Source organism: Phalacrocorax carbo, chromosome 1, assembly GCF_963921805.1.
Source record: "Phalacrocorax carbo chromosome 1, bPhaCar2.1, whole genome shotgun sequence".
NCBI classification, from domain to species: Eukaryota; Metazoa; Chordata; class Aves; order Suliformes; family Phalacrocoracidae; genus Phalacrocorax; species Phalacrocorax carbo.
The window spans coordinates 85,486,028-85,514,027 of NC_087513.1; the positions used below are offsets into that span (position 1 = coordinate 85,486,028).

At 43.9% G+C, this 28,000-nt stretch overlaps 1 protein-coding gene across 1 annotated transcript; it reads left to right on the top strand.

Moving 5' to 3' along the window:
* Window positions 1-5,593: 5,593 nt before the first annotated feature.
* Window positions 5,594-26,734, top strand: CD163 (CD163 molecule). Its single transcript, XM_064441946.1, has 15 exons — window positions 5,594-5,663; window positions 10,080-10,394; window positions 11,945-12,253; window positions 13,734-14,048; window positions 14,847-15,158; window positions 15,582-15,899; window positions 16,644-16,958; window positions 20,997-21,311; window positions 22,112-22,174; window positions 22,261-22,575; window positions 22,770-22,805; window positions 23,105-23,246; window positions 23,515-23,603; window positions 24,164-24,235; window positions 26,427-26,734. The coding sequence occupies exons 1-15, from the start codon at window positions 5,594-5,596 to the stop codon at window positions 26,732-26,734; spliced, it is 3,294 nt and encodes a 1,097-aa protein (XP_064298016.1).
* Window positions 26,735-28,000: the final 1,266 nt, after the last annotated feature.

The following is a 28,000-nucleotide window of genomic DNA, read 5'->3' on the forward strand; positions in this document are numbered from 1 at the left end:
AAGCTTTTCTTGATGGCACTGTCTGGTAAGCAGCTCTTCCTGAACACTGTAGAGTAAGAGTTGCCACAGTGCTGGGGCAGTAGCTCTTTCACCTGCCTACCTTTAGCATGGAAGAGAGGCTGGCAGAAAAAGAAGCCAAAGGGCAGCAAAAGCAGCTGCAGGACGACATGATTCTAGATGACAGTTAGAAGTCCCTGGCATGACAACCCTTTGCTTCTGGGACGGTCTTCCCAGCTTATGCTCCAAACAGGTAACTGTCAGTGAGTATCTGAGTGTGAGGCAATAATTGAGCATACTGTGTGAATAGTTATCTACTATTAATAACAACAGCTTGATTCTATTAACAGTTTAACTAGTAAAGGGTGATCTAAGAAGGATCCATTGTGATCCTTTTCTCCCCTGACTTGAACACCTATCAGGAAAATTTGAAATTCTACTTATGAAACCATCCTGTCCTTGCTTGACTCCTTAGGATTCGCACAGGCTCATCAGTGGTTGTCGGCCTAAGTCACAACCTCACTTGACCAATAAATATTCCATTATTACTGCTCATTCCCCCTTCACTGACCTGCCTCCCTTGCATTTTGTTGGTCACAGTGTAGGGAAATCTGAGCTTTTGCATGTCCACAAGGGAGAGTCCATTGTTAAATACCAGGTCAAAATGCTATGTAGTCGCTATGGAGTAAGGTCTTTTTGTTTACTCTACAGCAATCTTTTCTTGTTAAACCTCACACAACTGGCCTCAGCCCATCAATCGAGCCTGTCCAAATCCTTCTGAAGAGCCTTCCTGCCCTCCAGCAGATCAACACTCCTGCCCAACTTGGATTATATGAAAACTTACGATCCCCTTGCCCAGATCATTGATAAAGATATTAAACAGAACTGGCCATAATGCTGAGCCCTGGGGAACACCACTTGTGACCAGCCACCAACTGGATTTAACTCCATTCACCACAACTCCTTGGGCCTGGCCATCTAGCCAGTTTTTTACCCAGCAAAAAGTACTCCCGTCCAAGTCATGAGCAGCCAGTTTCTCCAGGACAGTACTGTGGGAAATAGTGTCAAAGGCTTTATTAAAGTAAACAACATCCACAGCCTTCCCCTCATCCACTAAGGAGGTCACCTTGTCATAGAAGGAGATCAGGTTAGCCAAGCAGGACCTGCCTTTCATAAACCCATACTGACTGGGCCTGATCACCTGGTTGTCCTGTACACACCATGTGATGACACTCAAAATGATCTGCTCCATAAAACGTAACATCATTTTACATGCAAGAAAACATGCATGCATTTTACAAGTAGGGTCCTAACCTGCTTTGGCAACCTTCACAGATATCCGAGAAGTGGGTACTTCTGCTGTATTGCAGCAGTGGATAAAACCTTCACGGAAATTAATGTGCATCTGTCTTTCATACTGTTCTGTCTCTGCAGTGCTGCCATACCACTTCTTTTGTCAGCCTGTTATTGCATTGGCCCTTTCCATCAATCCCTGAATTGGTCTCACTTACTATTTCCTTCAGTGGACATCAGATTGGTTCTGATGAGGCTGCAGGTTGGTACAGGCACAAAAGATGGCAACCCTGCCTTCTTTTCATCATGTCCCCTCTTATCTTCTAAATACCATTGGCCTAATCCACTATCTGGAGGAGCAGCTTTTCTCTCAACCCACTGCAATCCACCAAATGTGTGGATCTCAGTGAGGCAGCTGACATGACTTCAGGTGCTGAAAAAGAGACCTGGCGATCTGGCAGATAAGAGACAGACTCACTTCCAGGAAGATTATGCCTGTCTGTGCTCCCTTGTCACCACTTGCTGCCATCCCTGTGCCTTGAGCCACCCTCAGACTATCCTTTGGCTAGGGCAAGGATGGCAAGACCTAAGTGGTCCTCTGCAGCAATAGTTAGGAAATAGCAAATGGCAGGCCTAGCAGCTCACCTTTGCTTTTCTGAATTTCTGCTGAGGCTGGCACTGGGTCTGCTGTTTGAAACATACAGCAAGGTCTAGTACTGATGTGTCAAGAGCTGAGGAAGATGATGGCATCACTGTTTCTCCCTCACTACCAAAGCCTCAGAAATTGTGTACATCAACATCTCTGTTTTAGCCCTCTTAAAAGCCCTGAGGTAGATCTTGAAGCAGTTTGTGAGAGGAGGGCTTCTTGGTATGCAGAGATCAAACCTGCCAGTGCTGATGATGGAGACATGAAGCTTTTTGTGACCTGCAGATCTGCTGATGTCCTGGATCTCCTGTCCCCAGAGATTCCCTGTGTCTACCTGCTGGACAGTAGTACCACAGTCCTGTGTCAGTGCAGCTGAGGTACCCATTCCCATTCTCTCCCATCCCTCTAACTGTGACTTTCTCTGCTTCACCTGTTTCTCAGAAGATGATCTCTAACAAATGTTTTCTGTGTTTCCTTTCCCATGCTCTAAAAGGGGCTGTAGTTCCTCCTTTGTTGCTTACCCTGAACCAATGTGCATGCCTGGAATTCTGTAAAGGCTCCTTTGTAGTACAGATGATACAGCACAAAGCTTGCTAATGGGTCTTCTTAGCCATCTTCACTACAACTGCTTCCTAAGAAATCTCCCACTAGACAGCTCTATACTGCCAGGTTGTGAAAACTCTTTCAGAAAGAAAGTTTATTATAGACTACAAGGAAGGAATTTTCTTGCTGACTTCCTACTCTATGTAACTCATCTTAATGGTGTCAAGATGATCAGGGAGTTCTTCAGCTGTCGGAGAGAGAGATGGGAGGGACCCTGTGGATACGCCTACACTGCAAATAAGCAAGCAAACTCAAGCATTTAACCTCTGTCCGTGGCTCAGGTGCTGGTTCAGTCTCTAGCTTTGCTTTGGTGCACTTCAAGGGAAATATGATATAGAGGGAATTAATCCTATGCAGTGCAGATGCATGTCAGTCTGTGTCACTTAACACTGGACCCAGAAATCAGTCCCTGACCAACTTTTACTTAGACAATGCTTGTGCTGACTGCTTCAAAAATGAGATGAGCCTCTAACCACATCCTTCGTTGTTTGCTCCAGGAGATGAAAGCCCCAGTGTCCCCATGGTACTTGTGTCTTAGGCGAGTCTGTGTGAAAGCAGTCCTTACAAACCTCTCAGCTGTGGGGTCCTGCCACATGAGTCTTCCAACTGCTCTCACTGCACAACCTATTGGTGGTACCCACATAGTCTGCTTCAAAGCCATGCTGCAAAAACATCCTTATGTGTGTCAGTTCCCTATGATACATTTCTCTGCAAATGCAAAATGGCAGAACTGAGGAGCATCAGAAGAGAAGAGAGAACCCTCTGTTCTACCCTACTTATTTCTTATTATACCTATGATATAAACTGGAGATTTCCTTATAAAACTGTGGGATATTTACTGGGCTGTTCCCACCATGTATGCCCATTTTGCAGGAAGGTAAGTATCTCCTGTATATGGACAGATCCTGAGAACTACAAATTTTCACTCTGTGCTCCAACCAGATTGGAGCCCTGCCCCATATTTACTTTTCTTCTTCCTTCCTTTCAAGCTGGAAAGCAGTGGGTTCTGCCCAGCTCTTAATTTTTGCTCATCCCAGTAAGGAAAACTGAATCAACACCAGAATTTTCATGCAAAAGAACTGAGAAGTGATCTTTAGCTAGAAGGTACCGCTACAGCTGACAGCAGGAGCCCCTGGAAGAAAGTGCTCCTTGGGAAGCAGTATGCCTTGAAGTACCTACTTGGCAAACACAGAAACAGCTGTCAACCATATCCTTAGACCCCATTTTAATTTCTGTGAAGAAATATACTTCATTCTGTCTACAGAATGTATAATAGGGAAGACAGGCAATTCATACTAGTATGATGTTTCTCATACAGCTCAGGAAATTCTTTATTTTATTCCTGCATTCTCATGCAATCCAACTTTGGCTGCAAAATTTCACAGCTTGTTAGGGCTCATGTCAGTGAGAATTCTGTTGATGGCTACTAATCAGCAAGGAAAAGAGCACTGAGTGAAACCACTGAATCTCAGTACAGGAACAGACATTATAAGGATACCTTGTCTATCACTCATTAACACATCTGTAGTGTTTTTTTCCTCACCCTGGACAGATTTCCAATGGAGTGGCAGTGACTTTCTGTTTTCAGAGGTCTGTATCAGAGAGCAGAAGCAGGCTTTTCTGCAAGGGAAGGTCAGCCAGGAACTGCAGTTGACAGCAAGACAGGCATGAGGCAGGATCCTCAACAAGGGATACGGTACCATAGCACCTGAACAAGAAGAACAGAATAGGTCCAGTGACTGCAGCCAGGTTAATTCAGCAGTCCAGGCAATCCAAACAAGGTGATAGTGAAGTGGTAGGTTCAAGTTTAAGACATAAAGTCAAATCAAGAGATCAGGGGCAGTATCAGCAAAGTTCATGGCCAGACCAAAGATTGGCTGCCATATAGCTCTAGCAGAGACCATGGGCAAGTGTCTGAGTTCCTGAGCAAAGAATGGGCAGCCTCTGGCCAGACTTCTCTCTGCTCTTCCTCATGCAGCCCTTTCCACAGCAGTCTGACCCAGGGTTATACTGCTGCAAGGTAATACAGACCTTAAACAGGCAGTCAAAGACCAGTGAGAAGGGGAAGAAGTTGCAGAGCTTGTTGGTGTACTAAGAACCTAAAGGCTTGGACATCACTGAATTTAGGATTCTGGATAAACACCAGATAGATGACATCTGACAAAAAGAGCATATGTGTCAGTGTCATAAAGAGGATTGTGTGTTCAGACTGGTGTAAACAGGTAGCGTTCTGCAACTTGTTCCAGTTGCCAAGAATGACTCAGTTAACCACAGTTTGATTAACAGCAGCTTTTATTTCCCTAAATTCATCATTCTGGAGTGAATGAGAGAGTGGGCAGAACTACGGGCAATGGTCATACATAACCTGAAACAAAAAGACACTCAGCCCAGGAAACAGGAAGTCCTGTAATTCGCATCCTAAGGAAGATGGTCTTTCAAGATGGTCTTACAGTTCTCAAGCTTTGAATGAATAAGGAAACCCTGAGCAACACTTGCCTCAAAGACAGAGTGGGTATAAATTTTTACTCACAGAACTACCACTAGTCATAAACACCACTTCTGTTGATTTTACAGTGAGAGTACAATTGCTCCCAAGGAGATGGATGAGCTACAAATTTAAGGATTTTGCTTGCCTTTTTCTCTTCCAAAGTGAATCATAAAATGACCAATATTCTGCACTTTCACATCACTTTGTCAGGTGAGAAATAACCATTTTGCTTACTGTTCCGTCTGTACCACTGATGTCGGTCCCATAGTAAAACAAGACAATACCGATGATGACATCAGATGCGCAATCATCCTTCATATATGGTCACAGGCACAATTTTCAAATTTTATTGGAGGTTTTGGTTCTTTCAGATTTGAGATTAATCTGTTGATAATGTCTAAAAAGGTGAACACTATTTCTATTGGTTCCTTCACATAGATCATGCTAGCATGTGAACCTATATATTTCCTCCTTCTTAGTCATTTGTGAGACACAGAGAAGCCCATGCAGAGTTTGGTCTAAGCAGTGCCTAGCAGAAAGTGAAGTTTCATCTGTCCACAATCAGGATGGCAGCAAAAGGGCATCTTTCTACTCCAGTAGTGTGGCTGCTTTTCCTCTCCATTCAGGTCTCCCTTGGTAAGTACGTACTTTATTTCACATAAGGCAGTGAGATAGGAAAATAATGTAAATTCAAAAGAAATACATTGATATTTCATCAACCTGTAAGGCAAAGTGTCAAGAAGGTGCTTAAATATATTTGTGTCTTTGATGCAATCTCCTTGATGGTCCTGAGAGAAAGAAGGGTAAGCCATGCCTAATAGTTTTGTATTTTACTCAGACATCAGTGACTGGCCATTCTCACAGGAATTCAAGTCCAAGTTTAGTAAGCAGCTAAGCTGTAATGGAAACCAGCTGGGTGTTCTTACTACTTTCTTGCCTCCCTTGTTGAGCTCTGTGTAGACAGAATGAATAACTCCAGATCTTTATTCAACACCTGTCAAAATGATGTTGCTGTGCTGTGTGTCCAGCAGAGTTTTGCTGGGGGACATACCGTCCCCCCAGTTGTTCTTGTATATCTGAAGTTTGTAGCTATTTGTCTCTCTGCTCTTCTAGAGCTGCATGTACATGTTTGAAGCTGATGATGACAGCCATATTTTGGAATCCCCATTTTTGTCTCAATACACATGGAGGTGGCACTACGGCATTGTGACTGGTGGTCACATCCCCATATGATGAGAACAAGACTTCATGGTTGATAATTTGATGTAGCGTGGCCCTAGTCTTAATGGGTATCACCAGTTGTATGGATGCAGTCACAGTTCAAGTGGATGGGAAGAGGAGGCACAGGCCTTTCTGTGCAAAGGAGCGTGAAGAATAATATTAAACAGCTGCATTTAGATATATTTGTAGCAATGTTTGAGTGTCAGCTAAGCAGTACTGTAGGAATGAGAGTGAGTTTTCTGGCAACTTCTTTTAATAACAGGGAATAGTACCAGAGTGACTCACTGGCCGATGCAGATAAGAGTAGCTTTACCCTGACACCATCATCAGCACCTACGATCCACGTCTCTGCTCTGGCAGTACTTGCACTCTCCGCGCTGCCACAGCCCCCTGCTGGTCCCTAGGGAGGGTGCAGCGTGCAGGCAGTGCGGGAGACACGGCCATCAGGGAGGGAGTGCGCAACCTGCAACAGAGGCAGCACGCTTGTGCTGAAAACCTCCACTTAGGGTCTGGGTACAGGGGCGCACGGCACATTCTCATCCCTGGCCTACGAGGGGAACCAGGTCTTCAGCTGGAGCAAGCCAAAATCTAACGCCTTCTTATCGAAGCATAACCTCACTCTGCAACTAGTAGCACTGAATCACTTGCAATCACAAACTGGCATGCGGTGGCCCTCACTCCCTCCAGTTGCTGGCCTCTGTTGTGGTTTAACACAAGTAGGCAGTGAAGCACCACACAGCCACATGCTCACCCCCCCTGGTGGGATGGGTGTCACAGTCTGTTTGGATCTCTCAAATTTACAGGACAAAGTATTCCATGAATTAAACTTTATTTTAGGAGCTCATTAAGAAATACATTAAACAAACACAGGGCTCATTTCCCCTTTGCCCAGACTAGTCTGTCATGTGAATTCACTGATTCAGGTCATCAGGTTTCATAGCTTAATAACCCATTATAATAACTCTTAATTTGTTCACTTATGAGAGAAAAAAAAAAATTAGTTACCTAACTCATCCTCCATCTAACTAACACATCCACTAACACACCTCCATCACGGTGTGGCAGTCCCTTGTATCACACCAGGAAGCATGAAAGCCTCAGCAGTCCAGCTGCTGTTGAATCTGCTTCAAAGTTTTTTTTGAGTAAGCTGATGTTTTTATATGTTCCAGCTTGGAAGTTTGGTCTATACCATTTCCATAAGTTAGCAGATTCTGAAGAAACTTCCAGACAAAGATGATAAGTGCAGAAGCAAGTACTCTGCAGGTGATAATGGCTTCATAATGGTCCTCTAGATCTTTCTGGTCACCTGTCCCACCTACATGGTGCTCTCTCTTTGACCTAATGGCGCTGCCCCTAGCATACATCAGGCCTTAGCATGAGCTGGGTTAGCCAAAATCTGAGCAGGAGTTGAGTGAACAGATGAGAGAGAGATTTGGCAGGATAAAAGTAAGAAAACCCATGGTTTGATATAAAGATGGTTGAGTAGGTAAAGCAAAATCTGTTGCACAGAAGCAAAGCAAAATAAGGAATTCATTCACTACCTCCCATCGGCAAGCAGCTATTCGCCATCTCCAGGACAGCAGAGCTCCACCACACATAATGTTCACTTAGGAAGACAAATGTCGTAACTCCAAACATCCCCCTTTTTTTCTTCTTCCCTCGGCTTTTATTGCTAAGCACGATGCCATATAGTAAGGACTATCCCTTTGGTAAGTTGGGGTCAACTGTCCCAGCTGTGTTCCCTCCCAATTTTCTGTGCACTCCAAGACTACTCACTGGTGAGGCAGTGTGAGAAGCCAAAAAGGCCTTGACTCTGTGTAAGCACTGCTCAGGAATAACTAAAACAACCCTGTGTTATCAACGTTGTTTTCGGCACAAATCCAAAACATAGCCCCGTACAATCTATCATAAAGAAATTTAACTCTATCCCAGCCAAAACCAGGTACAGCACCAAAGACATGCTTCTGTGACCTGCGGTCCAGCTCCAGCTGCTGGCACTTAAAACTCCATACACACACATGCACACTGAATAGAGTCACCTCACCCCAGAAGACAGTTAGAAATAGATTTTAATAAGACACAAAAGACAGTGCTGATCGGGTGCAGGGCATAGCCAGACAAGCATATTGACCAACAGCCTGCTTACTCACCACTTTTCACAGAATCGCAGAATGGTTGAGGTTGGAAGGGACCTCTGGAGGTCATCTGGTCCAATCCCCTGCTCAAGCAGGGCCACCTAGAGACAGTTGTTAGAACCATGTCCAGATGTCTTTTGAATATCTCCAAGGAAGCCAGCTCCACAACGTCCCTGGGTAACATGTTCCAGCGCTCAGTCATCCTCATGGTAAAAAAGTGTTTCCTGATGTTCAGATGGAAACTCCTGTGTTTCGGTTTGTGCCCCTTGACTCTGATCCTTTTATCCAATTACCCTTCTATTTTCCCACACTTACTCCTACCCAAACACCCTGCTGGGAGAGCCCTAGAAGGGGTTGTTTAATTAAAACAGTGACTGGTTTTGATGGAATTTGGCAGAAGGTTTGGTGGGGTTTTTGTTTCAATGTTTGTTTTCACAAATAGCTACAGAAAATCATTGCCTACGTCAGTCCAGAATATTAACTCAATGTTCCATAATTCTGTGATTTTGTGTATGTGTTTTACTAAAGCAGGTATGCACCTTCCTGCAAGTAAAGAATCTTTTCTATAAAAAGCTATTCTAAAACTCTTGCCTTAAAGTTCCTGACTGGGACAAAAAACTTAAGACAATTCCTAAACCAGTCCACTTCTTTCATTTCATTTCATCTTAGGCTACATGCTTCAGTTTTTCCAGTGTTTACTGCATCTGTGTAAGATGCAGACTCAGACCTGTTCCCCTGTGTTTCTTGGGTCCTAGCAGGCCGTTGTGTAGCTTGGCTTCCTAAGAACTGCTTCAGTGTCCCACCATCATTCCTGCATTTGAATGTAATAAGTTTCTCCCTGTGTTTTCTAGCCATTAAGTCACTAAGCTACTGTATAATATTTGAAGCATCTATAGTAGCAGTCCAACACTGTAAAGCAAGAAACCAAGATGTGCATCTTACCTCTTCTGTCAGGCTTTTTATCAAGTACTCTATGATGACTGTAATGTTATTTTGTGAGTCCACAGGTAAAAGGACTGGGAAATGCATATCCATATTAAGGAAAGAGGCAGACCTCTGAGAATAGATGGAAAAGTGGGTTCTTTGGCATCAGCCCCACCCCAAGAGATGGTGGGGCATGAGGAACAACATGAAAACCTGTCTTCTGCTTATGCTGTTGCATCTCCTGAGATAGCTTGCCACCCCTCATAAGTGATTCACTTCTCTCGTCAGATACCCCTGACTAGGATGCCCTGTGGCTAGGGCAAGAGAGAAGGGGAAGAATAAAGAGTATTGGGACACTGAGTTGTAAGTAATAGTGCGTCTGAGAGGAAGAAATTGAGACAGACAAGAAATTGGTGCCCAGTGAACATTTTCAGCTGGACATCATCATGGCAGAGCAACAAAGAGAAAGGAGGAGTTTCTGTTGAAGCCTTTGTCAACCACAGAGCAGAAACATTATTCAGCCCTGATATGTCAGAAGAAGAGAAAGCTCAGCTGCCATTAGAAATAACTTACATTTTATCTGTGCAGTTAGCTCAAAATAACACAACTCCCTGCAAACAAACTTTAAGTTAGACTATTTAGAAAGGTGAACCAAATAAGTCTGATTTAAGAGTAAATTAAGAGCGATTAGAATCTCATTAACCATCTGCAACAGACAATCATGGTAAAGCACTGTCCGTTCCATAACCTTGCTCCGTCTCTGTGTATGAAGGTGCTGATGAATTGAGGCTGTCAAATGGAACTGGTCCCTGCTCTGGGAGAGTGGAAGTAAAACATGAGGAGCAGTGGGGAACTGTGTGTGATGGTGACTGGACCATAGAAGATGCTGAGGTTGTTTGTAAGCAATTACGATGCGGATCTGCTGTTCAGGCCCTTAATCGAGCTCCTTTTGGAGAAGGATCTGGACCAACATGGTTGTATCGAGTTGATTGCCATGGTGATGAATCCACCCTCTGGAACTGCTCACATACAGGATGGGGTGTTTTTACCTGCCCTCATTACTTTGATACTGGCGTAATCTGCTCAGGTAAGAAGTAATCTAACCTTGTGTAATAGAAAAATTCTTTGAGGCTGATACCAAACTTTGTCCTAGCTGCATAAAGCCAAGTACTGCACAGAGGTAACACTCTCTTCGTGGCTTCCACTCAGTCAAAGCAAGTTGCACCAGCATTAAGTCTTCTGCTGACTACATGTGTATTTCTCCTTTGCCTGGGCACTGAAATGACATAGAATGGAAGTAGTCATAGTAAATTACATAGAACAGAAAAAGAAACAGTATTTCCTTCTGCCACAGCTCTCCCAGGCAACAGAAGAGCAGTATTAAACTCGTCTTTGACCAGGAATGGGGGCTGAAAAGGCAGGTGTAGATGGAGAAGCAAAAAAATGCTGTGTTATGCCATACAACTGCCCTTCTTTTCCAGACCTTCATGTAAGCTAAGACAGGACAGTCTGCAACAGCAAACAAATCCAATGTCTGTTTGTCTGCCTTCCTCTGTAAGACATGCTTGGTTTTGCTCTTTGGATAAAGTACCATCACAAGAGGTTTTTCCTTCCCAGCTTCAGGACTTTACATTTGTCCTTTTTGATTTTTATAAGGTTCTTCTCTCCTCATTAATCCTACCTGTTCAGGTCCCTCCAAATGGCAGGTCTGACCTTGGGTTATCTCCCCTCACCCCTCAAATTTATAAGAGTGCACTCCATCACCTCCTCCAGGTTGTTGGTAAAGATGCTGAACAGAACAGGTCCCAAACAAGACCCAACAAGAGGTATTCCACTTGTTGCCAGCCTCAAGGTAGAGTGCAACCCACTAACCACTACTCTCTGAGTCTGACCATCCAATCAGCTTTTCAACCATGTAGTTGTCCACCCACTCAGACTGTAACATCCTAGACTGGACACAATAATACTGTGCAAGACAGTGTCAAAGGCCTTGCTAAATGTGAGGTAAGTACAGGCACTGGTGTCCCCTCATCCACAAATCCAGTCACTTTTATCAGAGAAAGTAATAGGGTCACACAGGCATGATTTACCCTTGGTAAATCCATGCTGACTCTTCCCGTTCACTTTCTTGTGCCCAGCAATGTGTTCCAGGTGGACTCACTCCATGTTTTTCCCACATACCAAAGTGAGGCTGAAAATCCTGTACATCTCCAGACTGTCTCTTTAGCCTTTTCTGAAGTTGGGTGCAACACTTCCTCCTTCCTCTTTCCAAGGCATTTCAGCATCCTATTCATTTGAATAATGAAGTCTCAAGGACACACACTAGTAAATGGCTATTTATTTATTTATTTATTTATTTGGGGATTGCTACTTCTCAAGCATTTGGCAAATGTTCAAATCTTCCTGCCTTCTGTAGCTTCCCAAGGATTTAGTATTTTCACATACTAAGAAATAAGAATTCCCACACACCATTTTCTCTCTTGTCAGTGGCATACAGGAATTGCTACAATGGTTATTTAAAAGTGTCAGTGGTCCTCAGAGAAGTGACATGTGTCTTGCCCATAAAGGTATGGGAGTTATTAAATTACATCAGTACAACCAACCCTTGATGCTGGATTTCTTGGCATGTTCTTCCAGGTTTCTCTGGGCTGCGTCTGACTGGAGGGGACACTGCCTGCTCAGGAGATCTGAAAGTAAAGCAAGACGAAACTTGGGCTACAGTCTGTTTTTCACACATCGATTTCAAAACTGCCTCTGTTATATGTAATGAGTTAGACTGTGGCCAGGCTGTGGATATCTTGAGAGGAACTCACTTTGGAGACAGACATGAACTGATCTGGCAAGAAGAGTTTCACTGTGTAGGGAATGAGACTCACCTTGCACACTGTCCCAGGATGCTGCACCATAGTAAGACATGCTCTCATGATGCCACTGTTGTATGTTCAGGTGAGACTTTGGACAGATGGATGTAATTAACATGTGTCCTATATGTCTTCTTTCCGTCAGCCCACAGTTCAGACCCTCTGTATATTTCTGTGGTCCTCGGGGTTCTTGGGTGCTTCCCCTCTCAGGCCTTGAGCCATCCAGGGAAAGCCAGGAAATAATAGAGAGCAGCCCCACAATCTCTCATTCACTCTACTGAGAGTCTGCATTTAACATAGGCTGTTCTAACCACTTCACTTTTGCACCAGGGATGCAGATCTCAAAATTTCTTTTATGTAATTTCTGTATGTAATCTCTGTAATTTCTTTTATGCTACTAGAGGTATGCACTCAATAATGCTGAGGATTCCTTCCATGTCTTTCCCATATACATAAAAGGATACAAATTTAAGTTATTTAAGAAAATAAAAAGTTGTCAGAGACCTAGATGACTTTAGTTGTGACTGTCAAGTAACATTATTTAAGAACTGCATACAGTCATGGCTGCTGAGGGCTCTAAATACAGCTGATTTATGGCAATCCACTGGAAAAGTGATGATTAGACCTAGCAAATACAACTTTTTTCCCTAGGGCACAAATCAAAAGGGGTAAACTAAACATGGGGCAGAGCTGCTGGCAATACCCTGTCACAAAACAAGCCTGAAAAGGGCTGCAGTTCATGTCCACTTCCCAAAGGGCTGCAGGTTGTTTCAAGACTGCCTTGGACACTGTCCCACTGGCCATGGCAATGTGGAGTGCTGGCTGGGGAGCTATGGCAGCCAAACAGCCTAGTTTGTATCAGTAACTGACAGGTCTTGGCTCTTGCCACCATCTTCCAAGAGTCACAGCTCAGACTGGAAATCCAGGTCTCATTAAGGGAAGTATGATGCAAGGACCAGGCAAGGGTAAGAAGTAACAGTGTGAGAAGAAAGAAGGACTGCTTGGGGCTGGCAGGAGGACACCACAGTGCTACCCATGCTGCCCTTAAATTATTGCAAATATGCTGATGGTCATGGCCTGTTGTGTTCAGAGCCTTACGCTGTGGCATGGATGAGAGTTCAGAATTACACACCGCAGTTGCTGCTTACTAGGTAATGTGAGATGACCAGCAACTGAGAGAGTGCTACTAGTAGCTCCTACTCTGAGTTTCTCACAGGCTTCAAATGCAAGGCAACGCTGGAACTGCCTCTGCAAGAAAACATGTTGCAAGGTAGCAGCAGTACTGTGGAGGGAGGAGAGAGCAGAGCAGAGGAGAGACTGAACTTAAAGAGTCAAGACTTTTAGTCACATAGTGCAGGCTACAACATGGACAATACAGACTTTTTTTTTTTTTTCAGAGCTGGCCTATTAACATCCTGATCTAACATGCTTCCCAGTAACAGGAGACATAGTGAGTGCTAGTTCCTTGCAGCTAATTCCTCACAGCTAGATCTCTCTTAAAATTTTCAGTGCAATAGCACAACAAAACCCCACAAAACTGCTAAGTTTCTTTATTCTTCCTGCAGGGTATGGTGGGTACAGACTAGCAAATGGCAGTACCACATGTTCAGGGAGAGTAGAGCTTCTTCATGGAGGCACATGGGGAACCCTGTGTGACTACCTGTGGGATTTACCAGCTGCCAATGCCCTCTGCCAGCAGCTGGACTGTGGAGTTGCCCTACTGATACCAGATGGACTGTTCTTCGGGAAAGGAAATGGATCTGTCTGGAACGGTACATTCAGCTGCAAGAACAATGGCTCAAGCCTGAGAGACTGTCCTGTGAGTGTGCTAGGTCATGATAAATGCCCTGCTGGAAAAGACGCTCGTGTGGTATGTTCAGGTGAGAAGCAGAAACGTCTAGGAGGAGAACTCAAAAACTCCTTTGAGAAAAAATATGGACCCAAAATCCAGAGGGTGTCTATGGAGCCAAGTTCTGTCTTTTGTCTGCTGCTACAGGCATTTCCAGGAGCTGAGGCTGCACTTCACCACAATGCTGCTCTCTGCAAAATGCTCCTAGTGTCAGGGAACAGCAAGAACAGGGCTGCTCCACAAGGTAGGATGACCTGTGGGCAGAGGGTGAGGACAACACAAGCAGTGTCCTTACCCACCAGGGTACAATTCAAAGCATCTGCACAGAGGCCAGAGGGAGGTACTGATAAGAAGGTCTGTGGACAGTCGCAGACAAGGCAAAGTAATCAATCAGATGTAGGGTCCAACTGGAGAGTAGTCAGGAGTAGCAGGAGACAAGACTGGAGACAGTTACACCAGTCACATAGTTGCGGCAAGGACTGAAGGACTGAGGCCTTGGGCCAGTAGCCCGAGGGCGCATAACTGGAGGCCGTAGGTGAGGCTGGTCAGAACAATTAAGGTCTATTGGTTCACTCAGAGCCTGGAACCTAGTGCCCTGAGTTTAAAAATTGCATAGGGGACCAGATCCTGACTTCTAGTCATTTTTTTCTCAGTGAAATAGGGTGGAATGAATCCTAGTTATGCATACGGAAGCTCCAGTGGCCCAGTGGAGTTATTTTTACTACTGAATGCCAAGGAAAACTCTTTCCCATTTCCCAGTCACTTTCATGTCATGCCCATGAGCAGTTACAAACATAACATCTCAGGACTCATTTTCTCTTATATTCAGGGTGCCCAGGAAGCAGGTTGGTGAATGGCACCACATGCTCTGGCAGAGTGGAGATCCGCCATGGAGACACATGGGGAAGACTCTGCCGCTCCCACTGGAGTTTGCAAGCCGCCAGTGTTCTCTGTCATCAGCTGAACTGTGGCTATGCAAAGTCAATCCAGACAGGAGGCCGTTTTGTGGACGGGAATGGGCCTGTATGGAGAGATGCTTTTCACTGCAAAGGGACAGAGTCCTGCCTGTGGGATTGTGCTCAAGTGACTTTGGGCAATCCAGCCTGTTCAGCCAGAGAAGCAGCCACTGTTATTTGCTCAGGTAAGTCAGGAGTGGCCTTTTATGGGCCCTGCAACTTCAGACCAATGCTGTGTTGGTGATCCCACTCTGCCAAGCAAGTCTGGTATGTCAGCCTGTCTTTAATGCCCTTTCCTTTCCCCACCCCTCCAACCTTGCTTTCAGCATAGAAACTTCATTTAGTAGAGGGATTCACTTTGTTTAGATGTGGCCAACTCCTCACAGGATCTAGCCTTTGAGCTGGGGAAGCCTTTCTCGCTTCAAATTGGAGACCATGGTGCATGAAAGCAAAGAAAGCCTTAACAGAGGCTGTTTCCTTAACCAGTGGTGGGAGTTATTTTTTTTACAGCATAGAAAATTGTCTTCCATCTCTGTCCTGCATGTTATTTCTACCGCAGTTAGACAGTAGATGTTATTCAATACATTTTCCAACTCTCTTGAGCCCAGGTCTTGCTGAATCACTCAGACTGTCAGGTGGTGAGAGCCGCTGTGATGGGCGAGTTGAGATCTCACTCCATGGCATGTGGAGCAGAGTCCTGGATGATGATTGGGACATTAAGGATGCTCATGTGGTATGCAGACAGCTCCAGTGTGGAATTGCCAAGAAAGCCTATTACCTCCCAAGGTCTGAGCGAGGCATAGGTGTTATTGGCTTAAGGAGTGTCCAGTGTACTGGAAATGAGACTCAGCTGATGCTCTGTAAGACTTGCCATTCTCAGACAGTACCAAATGAAGTTGCTGAAGACGTTGGTGTGATTTGCTCAGGTGAGTTACTGTGCAAAAGGTACAGAATGCTTCCTAGGTTGCCTCTAGCCCACCTTGTGCTGTGGTCTCACCAGATCTTAAAGAGGCATGGGTCTGAGCTTGTGATAAGCACTTGTTTCTATACTCTAAGGGACAAATTATAGTTAAGGAAGCAAGTGTAATTTAGGTAATGCTTTCTTCATCTGAATTTTTTAAAAGAATTTATCTCACAGAATCAAAAAGAAAGAATAGAATACAGAGCCATAAGAACACTAATTTGGCCATGACTGCCACACATTCTGACTATCACTTGGGAATTAAATAGGTTTCATTTTGTGACATTTCTATATTTATAGATACCTGCTGCCTTTCTAAAGTAAATTAGAACTGTTTCTACTCTTATTTTGTAACTCATCTGTAGCAGAAACTGTCTCTTGTCTCTATCTAACGAAATGAGTTTAGACAGAAAACAGCTTCTCTGGCTTTCTAAGATACGGTGATCTCTGCATAGACTTAGTATGAATAGACACTCCTTCTTGTTTGCAACATCTCACAAGAATTATTCAAACATTTACCTGATGCAGGAGTAGGCCTTTCCCCTTTTGTGGTTTTAGCATCACAGAAGTTCTGCCCAAGAAATCGTAACAGAAGAACTGGAATATAACAAGACATGATGTCTTAAAAGTGTTTTAAGCATATAGCCATTACGCTGACCTGTGCATTATCATTATATTGCATGTTGACAGCTGGATTTTCTTCCTGCAGGTAGCAGACAGATCAGGCTGGTGAATGGATCAAGGCGCTGTGCTGGGAGAGTAGAGCTTTATCATGATGGCATTTGGGGCACCATCTGTGATGATAACTGGGATCTATCAGATGCTAATATTGTTTGCAAACAGCTGGGATGTGGACATGCCATCAGGGCATTTGTCTCTGCTCATTATGGTGAAGGCTCAGGACAGATCTGGCTGGATGATGTGAACTGCACTGGGGCTGAATCTGATCTCTGGACATGTCCCTCTAGGGCATGGGGCCAGCACAACTGCCAACATAAAGAAGATGCTGGAGTGCTGTGCTCAGGTGTGTTTGGAAAATCCTTTTTTGAGCCTGTGGGTTGAAGGGGGAGGGTTACATGAAAGGGAAGCAGAGAATAGCGGAGACTTGCTTGGACAGCCTCTTGCTCTCTTGACTACAAGCGTAGTTTGTCAGCACATCCCCTTGGTCCCACCAAGATGCAAAGAGTCTACAAAAGTCCTAATTTTGTAATTAGTAGTTTGGGTAAATTGGAGGGTTTCTGTAAAGATTTCCACAGCCAGAGGCTGTGGGTGTTCCTTGTGTGGGAGGAGGTCATCAACTGCCACGTGCCTGTTATAGTCAGTTACAACTAGCTCTGAAACCAATGGAAACAACTCACTGTGCACCAAAGCATCAACCAATCAGAGGAGCATATGGTGGCTCTGCTCATGCATATTTAAGACAGAGTGGCAGCTGCAAGTGAGAGGAGAAACGAAGAAGTGGGAAAAGACACTGCTGGGGACATAGCTGGAGACCAGTTTCCATGCCAGAGGGGGTATGGCTCTGAGAGGGTTGTGGCCTGTGGATAAGCTACACTGGAACAGATACACTCCTGAAGGGACTGCAGCCTGTGGACGGCAGTTGGTCAGCCACATTGGACCAAGTACAAACCCTGCAGCATTTGGAGAGCCCACAATGGAGCAAATACAACCCCTGAAGGGACTGCAGCCTGTGGAGCATCCATGCTAGAGTAGAGGAAGATTAATAAGAAGCAAGGAGCAGCAGAAAAAGCCACAACGTCCTGCACGGAGATGCAAAGGGGTTATGTTGCCTGTGAAACCCCAAGAGAGTGATGTGTTGCTTTGCTGTGGGGTATACCAGAGCCTATCATGTGCTCACAGCAAGGCTTCAAGAGGCACTGGGACAGCTTAGCAGAGCTGGGGAAATCTGGTTGATGGTATCTGTCAGAGTAATGGTCTGGTAAAGTGGTGTTACGTAGTGCTCAGCGCAAAAGGAAGGATTCTGCTCAGAAGTCAGCAGCTAGTAGCACTGAAATGGTCAAATTGCAAGCTTCAGGCTGCTTGTGGGAGCATCTACAGCTTAGATTGACTGACCTGGAAGGGGACTTGGGAGGGGAAACTAGAAGCTTATGATGAATTAAAAAATTAGTCCTTTCAGGCAGCCCTAGTTACAGTAATTAAGAAGCTCTACACAAAAATGTATGCTGCTCCCCAGACCGTGACCACTCAATGGGTCTTTACTCTGAGTGTAAATGAATGAAGAAATGTGGAGAAACTTACAGTCACTGCTCCAGGTAGAGGCCTCCACAGTGGCTATGGCATTGCTGGAACACCAGAGCAGAAGAGATACATCTGAAAGCTTCGGACATCAGGACTTTGGGGAGTTTGGAGCACAAGCCACTTGTAAAAACTGTACTGCAATTGTGCAGTACAGGAGGGCTTTGGGATCAGTTCATGGAGAGGTATGTTGAGTAGTGTCTAATCATACTGATGCTACAAACAAAATTACCCTCTTAAAGGACTGGGAAGAAGGGGGTAATGAACTGCTGGAGTGTGGTTACAGGCAAAGGGAGAGGGACCCTTGAAAAGCTTGTGATCACTAATGGCAGGGCTTGAAATCTCCAACGGCTAGACACAGTTACTAATGCCCCTCTGGTACCACCTGGTGGGATGCCCTACTGATCAAGGGGTGACCTTTGTATACCATTCTGCCAGAAGAAGAGTGCAAGCTTAGCAGCGCGGATGAGGGTAATACTGAGGATCCAGCAGTATGGTCAACCTCAGGAAAACATACGAAGAAAGAATGAGAATCCTGCATATCCTCCTCCTACGCACTGAGACTTAAGGATGTATCTGAAAGAAAAGGGAGACAATATGAGACACTGGGAGGAAAAGCCCTTCATAGACCTAGCATTATGAGCACAGGAGAGAGGTGAGAGCTTATTTAAGCCATACCCTTCCGCTAACCCCATTTCTGGACCACATACTGCTCTGACAACTGTTTTGAACTTACTGTATCAGGGAGTCTCTCCCCTGGCCTGGCAGTGGAAGTTAACCAAAGTTATTAGACTGTCCAGGTAAGGCAGCCAGGCAGCCTTGCCTCAACAATGTCGTGCACTAATGATAGCAGTACTCAGTGCACCTTATTGTCCTCCCTGTGTAGCAGTGATAAGCAAATAGTTCTTGGAGTAACTGGAGGAGAAAAATGCCCAGCTCTGGAGGAAGGGAACCTAAGCTTGAATAGGCAAGTTTAGTACACCTTAGTTGCTGCCACTGGCCCTACTGCCCCTGTCGTCCTTGACATTGACTTTCTTGACCACCGGAGATGGATGGATGAGACAGAAAGGCTTTGGATTTTTTTGAATAGGCAGTGTGGATTGCACAGGTGAGAAGCAGCTACGGAATTCAGCAGGACTCTCTCCAAACATTCCTGAATTTGCTTAAATAGACCCAGGTGTCAGTCCCTTGGCAATCCAAGTGATTTGCTGAAAGCAGTATCAAACTGACCAAGGGCCCACCGATAAAATCCCCAAAATAATTGTTTCCCTGGAAAAACAAGGGATGGTCTTAGACACAGTCACCTTACAACAGGCCTGTTTGACGTGTATGAAGGTCTGCTGGCGAATGATGGTTTACAATAGACTTCAGAGCTCTGAACGAAGTCACACCCCCATTAGCTGTTATAGTTCCAGACATGTTGCAACTCTTGTATGAGCTAGAACCTAAAGAATATACCTGGTATGCTATAACTGATACTGCAGACGCTTTTTTTTCCAATCCCACTAGTCAGAGAAGCAAGACCTCCGTTTGCCTTCACCTGGAGTAGTGTGCAGTACATGTGGAAACAGCTGTCCCAAAGGTAGAAATAGATAGCCCTTGCTACCTGCCATGGCATTATCCACCAAAATTTAAAGTAACACAATTCCAAAGAACTTTCATCTACCTTGATGATGTGTTAATTGGAGGCACAACTCCAGAAGTACTAAGTAAAGGGCTATAAGTGATCATTACCTTTCTCAGTGCTGGATTTGCTATTAAGCACTCCAAAGTAAAAAGGCTCCCTCAAGATATACAGGTTTTAGGCATGCAAAATGGATGCAGATACATGCCAGCTGATCAAATTGCTTGGATAAGCACCATGGACCTCCACATATTGTGGAGAACCTGGGCTTTCTTGGGCATTACTGGATTTTGATGTATGAACATCCCTGGTGACAGCCAATTGACCAAACCCACTTATCAAGTGACCTGAAATAAGCCTCATTTTGAGTAAGAAGAGGAACAGCAGCAAGCTTTGGAGCTGATCAGCAGGATACAGTAAATGCCATGGCATTCGGACCAATATGGGTTCGTAGCAATGTAAAAAACTTGTTATATACACCTACAGGAAAGAAAAGCATCATATAGTGTCTGTGGCAATAAGCATCTCAAGAGATGAGAGACACCGTTGGCGCTTTGGTGTCAGGGCCACAAAGGAGCAGAAAATAACTACTCCCCTCTAGAGCAAGATGTCCCTAGCTGCATATGTAGAGGGTGTCTGAGTGCCACTGAAGTGAGTGCAGAGCAGTCACCGTGGCTATGCCCTAGACTAGCTGTCCTGAATTTTACATTCAAGGATTCAAAACCACTGAGGGAAAAGCAACTACAACTACATGGCTACTGGCCCTTTGTCAATCTGCACATATTGGTTCAAGCTCCGGGCCAAGATTAGTTGAATTTACTAAGTCAATGGCCAGCAATCAATAGAATGAGGAAGACCAAACACCTTTGGCTGTTGAAGCCTTAGCATATTAGAAATTAAGTACTGAAAATAAACAACAGTTTGTCTACTGATGGATCCTGTAAAAGCACAGAAGAAAACAGGAGGTGGGAATCCTTGGAACACAGAGGTGTATGGCTTTTGTCATACCAAAAGTATGACTTCTGGTTTAAGTGTTTGTCACTTTTAGAGTGGCTTCCTCTGGCACTTTCATATTCAAAGTGATGGATAGGATTATTAGCAGGTTCTGGATTTCACTCATCACAGCCAAGTTCCTAGCAAAATCAGGCCCCTCTAATTCCATTTTTATGTCTTCACTTCTAGAGTTCCTTGATCTGAAGCTGGTGGATGGCAATGACTGTGCTGGGCGGCTAGAAGTTTTCTACAATGGGACATGGGGGAGCATTTGCTCCAATCGTATGTCTCAGCTTGCTGCAATAACCGTATGCAAACACCTGAACTGCGGGGATGGTGGGGAAATTGGAAGACACTTCAAATATGGCAGAGGTTCTGGGCCCACATGGCTGGACCACATTGAGTGCACTGAGCAGCATAGCTCTCTCTGGCAATGTCAGTCAGACCCCTGGAATCCTCAGTCATGTGACAACCGAGCAGAGGAGACCCATATTTCTTGCACAGGTAATTAGAAATGCATCTTTACAGGACTGTCCAGACATATACAGAAACCTATGCATGCATACGTGGACACTGTAGTGTTGATGTTCTTTTGTTATCTGTATCTATATTATTATTATCTATATTACATATAGATAATATGATTATATATACTATTTTATATATTACATATATAATATGTTCTTTCTAGTTTCAAGCAAATGGCACAAGCATTCTTCTTTGTCTATATCCTTGAGTGAATTAAAATTACAGGAGTGTCACCAAGTGCAGTTACCCAGTGGAAATCCCAGGGAAGTCCCTGATAGGATGGTGCCATTGCATTTTTTTTTAAAAAAAATCTATGATACACAGTCAGTCTGTGAGATCAGACCTCTCAAGAAGTCTAGAGGCATGTATGTGTTTCTGCATATATGGAGGTATATCAGCACATATCTGCATGTACACAGGTGCATGCACATAGCCACGGATAAGTATGAATTAGTTAATTTCTAAAGGTCCATTTCTAATGCCTGTTCTTATGACAGTATTTCATACCTGTGAGTTCCCACTGTAATATAAATTAATTCTAGGTGACATTCAGATCTCCTGAAAGGGATTGCAGCAGCCTCACACAAGAAGAAAGCACATTCATCAGGAAGATTATTTAATTCACAGCAATAGCCAGTGATCCACCGAGTACTAAACAGGCCATATATATATTACTGCAAAAAATTAACCTGATTATTAATTTTCAGGCGTTTTATACTCCTTCACTCTTTTCAGATAATACTCAAATTATTTACTTCAGTATTTAAATTCTGCAGGAAGAAAAGAGGCAACATCTCCAGCCACATACGCTGAGTGTCCAAATTCTACAAGTTGTTCAGGTACCTCTGCCTCTTTGTTTCTCCTTATTGGCCCCTACGGACCTTCCTGCTATTTCAGCAATAAAGAAGGTTTCTGTGTTTTGCAGACAGGGAGAAGTTACGAGTCATAGGAGGAGAAGATGAATGTTCAGGCAGAGTGGAGATTTGGCACCAAGGTTCTTGGGGAACAGTCTGTGACGATTCCTGGGACATGGCAGATGCTAATGTTGTATGCAGGCAGCTGGGTTGTGGATCTGCTGTGTCTGCTCTGAGTGAAGCTGCCTTCGGGGAAGGGACTGGTCCAATCTGGTTGGAGAAGGTGCACTGTAAAGGAACAGAGCTGTCTCTTTGGGACTGTCCTGCCAAGCCCTTGTTTGGCAAAAACTGTGATCATAAGGAAGATGCTGCTGTGCATTGCTCAGGTTAGTGACTGATCCTTTGGTTATTACACAGATCTGGGAAGGAGGTGGATAGAGGAACATTACGTTGGCTGTACATGCCAGTGACTAGCCCCTTCATAATTTTGACTGCAAGAACCTCACACATGATGTGAAGATGTTACCCCTATTTTTCACACTTGCCTCTTCCTTAATCTGAACTCACCTTCCTTTTGCAGGTGTGACAGAAACAACAGCATCACCCACTAGAGCAGGTAAAACATTCCTTCTTCCCCCTTTCTTTCTCCCATCAAATGAGGATTTAATGTCCCTGACAGTGCATAGCAGGTAAATCAGCAGTATATTCCAGCTCATCAGAAAGCATCTCCTGCAGCTTTTTGTAAAGGAGAGCCAAGTGGTACTATCCCCTGCTGCTGAATTCTAGCTGCTTGAGTACAACTGGGCAGCAGGTGACTTGCCTCACCCTGACAGCATGGGCACAGCGGGAGGCTAAAGAGGGGCAGCCCTTTCGGTTGTTTGATTCTCCACCTGTTGCTTCTTCATTTCCATTCAGATCCTCCCCGCCACCCTGTTCCAGACACTATGAGAATTTCAACACCTGTCATCCTCTGCATTATCCTGGGGGCCCTTCTATGCCTGGTCCTTGCCATTCTTGCTGGACAGATACGAAGGGCCAGGGCACAGCAGAGAGGTGGGTCCTTCAGGACTGGTATGAAATTCCTCCTTGACATGGCTGGCAAGTGTTTAGTTGGCTGAGGAGGCTGCCACAATGAGATTTTCACTTACCATCTAGCAGTGAAAGAGCTCAGCAGTGCTTATCCTCAGTCAGCACCTCTCAGTGACTTTCTGGGTACCAACCAGGCCATGTAGACTCCTTTAGATCACTTCTCCTTTTCATGACCCCAGCCTGGGTATGAGCAGAGACTATGTGAGTGATCACTGCCTTTCACTTTCAGGCTCCAGACTATCCTATGACCCCTCCTCTGAGGCCGTCTATGAAGAGATCGACTATAACCTGATGAGGGAAAAGCAGGATATGGCTGGCCTCTCAGGTCTGTGTGTCTTGCTCTTGTCAAAGGAAAATTCCTCCTAGTGGCCCAGATCCCAGTCTGATACTTTGCAGATCCCAAATCTACTGGGAAACTGAAAATTCCTAGATTTGAAGAGTGGAATTTCCAGCCCATTGGACTCTGCCAATTCCTCTCCTTTGGACAATTCATTTTGTATTGGTCAAACAAACAAACAAACATACAAACAAACAAAAGAAGGCTGTCACTGCAATTATTTAAAGCAGGAACAAATACAGGAATAATTTTTATCTCCCTCCCAGTAACTATGTGTCTCTGTAGGCTTCCTCTTGTCAACTGCTCATCTCCCTTTGTGGCTTGCCTCCATCATGAGCCATGAGAGGTGTTATGGGGCCCCTGAGGGATTCTTGGTTATTCCTCTGTAAGCCCTTTACCTTGCAGAAATAATACTGACTGCCCAAGAATCTGCTTAATTTGGGTGTTATTACAGTAGCCTACTCTTTTCCTCATGATGCAGTCTTAGCAGCTAAGGAGAGTTTAATCTGATATCACACTGTTTCACATTTGCCTAGGTTCTTATACAGAGAGTTCAAAAACAAAGGCACAGTTTTATAGCGGGGACAGTGATGAAGAAAATGGTCCTGGAGATACTCAAGGTAATGGAAGCTGGGGATCCTACAAAGAAAGAGACCCCAAATCAGGGTAGCTTTTAATTTCCTAAGCATTATTGGTGATTAAAAATTTTTTCTTGCTGCACTTCATGTCCACTAACAATGTTTTGATGTGAACCAAAAACTTCTGTTTGACTCTTGTGGCGGAAGAACGTCATACAATCTAGTATACAAATGCTAGTCTTTTCTCCTATATGAGAAGTTGATAGTAAATGTTTGCTGGTAGTGTTGCACACTGCACAAAAAATGACAACTGCTTCTCCCAGAAATTGCAACCATAACAGCATGTAAGCTGTTGCTTCATTTCTGAGATAAATGGGGAAAACTAAGACAGAGGAAGAACATACTCCAAATAAGGACACTGGCATACCATTGGAGTTGATTAGGGAATTTTAATCTGAGTGACCTGAAGAAAATGCAGTTTGCCAGATGTGGAGGTTTTTTTATTTGAAAAAGCTGAGGGAGAGCAAGTGTTTGCAGGAGAGTTGCATTTTCCTGGAGCTGATCAAAAAGCCCTCTTAGCTATTTCCTGGTCTCAGAGAAATCAACTGCCAAAGGTACAAGCAGTTTTGGACCTCAGCTGCCCATACCCTTGACTCTCTGCTGTGCTATTCTTCAATTCTACTTTCTATTGGTTTTTTTATTTTAAGGGGGTTTTGTTATTTAAAATTAAACTAAAATATTTTCTTTTCCTTACTTGCTTTGAAATGCTTATCCAGAAGGCAATTAATCCAAATAAGCACTCTTCTTATTCAGTTTGGATATTGAGTGGAAAGTGAAATAGCAGTGCTTTGATAGGCTTTTAATTTTATATATGCATTATTTTCATGTCCATGTATGTATGTATATACTATAAACTAATATCCTCTGAGGGATGGCTTCCAGTTAAGTACAGACTACAGAGCTAGCTGTCCCTCAGTAATCAGAGAGCTGGCTACTCACAGAACCAAGTTTGATGGATGGACTATTCAGTGAATAAGGAATTGGCTGCATGGCTACATCCAAAGAGTGGCAGTCAATGGCTCAATGTCCAAATGGAGTTCAGTAACAAGTCGTCTCCCTCAGGGGTCCATACTGGGGCTGGTACTGTTCAATATCTTTATTAATGACATAGCTAGTGGGATCGAGTGCACCCTCAGCAAGTTTGCAGACAATACCAAGCTGAGTGTTGCTCTTGACAGCTTGAGGGAAGGGATGCCATTCAGAGGGATCTTGAGAGGATTGAGAAATGGGCAAATATGAACCTCACTTCATGAAGTTCAAGGTCCTGCACCTGGGTTGGGGCAATTACCAGGATCAGTACAGGCTGGAGCATGCATAGATAGAGAGCAGCCCTGTGGAGAAGGACGTGGGGATACTGGTGGGTGACAAATTGGACATGAGCTAGCAATGTGTGCTCACATCCCAGAAAGACAACTGTATCGTGGGCTGCATAAAAAGAAACATGGCTGGCAGGTCAAGGAGGTGATTCTGCCCCTCTGCTCCATGCTGGTGAGACCCCACCTGGAGTACTGCATCCAGCTCTGGGGTCCTTAGTACAGGAAAGACATGGACCTGTAAGAGTGGGTCCAGAGAAGGGACAAATAAATTATTAGAGGGATGGAACACCTCTCCTATGAAGAAAGGCTGAGAGAGTTGGAGTTGTTCAGCTTAGAGAAAAGAAGCAGAACTGCAGATATTTTTCTCCAAAGGTTTGGCCTAAGTACATAAACCACATGTCCATAGGCAAATGGCCAAGTGTGGCTATTTAGCAAGACCATTTTAAATAAATTTAACAGAAAGTGATTAAAGCAAAGAAAAGACAAGGAAGCAAGTGCTAGACAGAGATAAACAGGGAGTAATTTGTAATTGCGCAATTATGAAATGCAACGGGGAGGCTTACTCTGAAATAAACCCTGTCACTAACTGCATCCTTCTCCAGATCTTCTTCCCCCTCCTGTCCCTCGTCCATATTGATTTATGCTTTCTACTTGTTACAGCAATGTATAACAATTACTGGAGCTATATCATTGCTGTCTGGAATACCTTACTGTCCTCAGGAACATTCTTGGTTTCTTATCATTCATTATCATCATGATAATGTCAGTATTACAGGGCCTTATCGCTGGATCATCAGCTACTTCTCTCTCAAGTGGAAGATCTCTCCCTGTTATAGTTAATAACTGTACTGTTCCAGAGGTCTCTCCACTGCCTGGAAATACCCTGGAAGATGGTTATGATGATGTGACAGAAGCTCCTGGACCTAAAGATGCTTCTCTTTCTGAGCAGAATGAACAGGAAATCATTGGAATCCCTGAAGAAAGTGACAGAAACAAGGATTCACTGACAGGTGAGGCCAGAAGAGCAGTGCTGTTAGTTTTCATAATTTATGAACTGAGTACTGAACTCAGGGAAAATCAAGGTCGAGGGTACCTCAAGAGACCAGCTAGATTCTACCTAACCACTGTCAGGAAGGCACACTACCTGCCTACACACAGAGTGTAGGTTAGATGTTTGTTATTCTGTTCTTACAGCCACTCAGTAGCAGTTTTTCCATAACCTCTGCAGGTAATCTATACCCATGCTGTGTTTTCCTTAGAGCTATAAATTTTTGCCTGTGGCCTAAGTCTTCATGCATGTAAATTACAATTGTTATTTCTTACTATAATGACTGTAGGGCTAGAGGAGTTGCATTCGCCTTTTTAACAGCCTTTTAAGTACTTGAAGTCTGTTAACATATCTCCTCTCAGTTCTGTTTTGTATTTTGTTTCTCTAGACTGCAGTAACCTAAATTAGTCAATTTTCTACTGAGGTCTTGTTGACTAGACCTCTACTTATTATGTATGTCTCCACCCAGGCTGTAGGTCCGTATCTTCCAAACAGTGTTTCAAAATCAAAATTTTGCAGTATTTCTGTACAGCATGATACTAAGACCTTACTAGTGTTAGAAGGACCACTTCATATGTCTTACAGGATATCCTTCTTTTTATGCATGCCAATGTGACGTCTCCCTTTTTTGCAACAGCATGACACTCCTGACAGTTTTCAATGTCTGGCCTGATGCAACTCCAAATCCTGCTCTGTAAAAGACCACATACTACTAGACACTGATCTTTCTAATTATGCAGTTGATTGTTTCTCCCTTCATCTGTAGTCTTGTAAGTGTCCTTATTAGATTTCATTCTATTTTCATCAAAACTTTGCCAAGACCATTTGAATTCTAATATAGTATGGTATAATCTGGAAAATGTAATAAGAACATAATAAAAACTTAATAAAAATACTTAGTTGTATGTAGGGCTGTCAAAGAATCTCACCTGGTCCAGTGAGCTACACTAAGAATACCACTTTTGACTGAATTTGTACCCAGTCTACAAAGGTTTGAGTTAGACCATATTTCTGTAGTTTACTTATAAAAATATCATATGAAGTAAGGGACAATTTGCTCTACTCCTTTATAAAAGCACTTTTAGATAATCAAAAAGATAAATCACATTTATCTGGTGTGATTTATTTTTGATAAATCCATGTTGCCTGTTATCTACCTGTTTTTTTTCCTATTTACAAGTAGTTTGTTTGTTCTCATATTTTTGTGAAGTTGAACTTCCTGTACCTCTTAGTCTTGTTTCTTCTCCCACACACCCCATATTAAAAATAAGCATATGTTGTTCATGTTTTCCCCGTCCTTCAGAGCCTGTTCCCTGTTTCTCTCTCTGTTCTCTCTTCTAAGTGTTTCTCACTTAAAGACAGCAGATGGTGGCTGGAGGATGG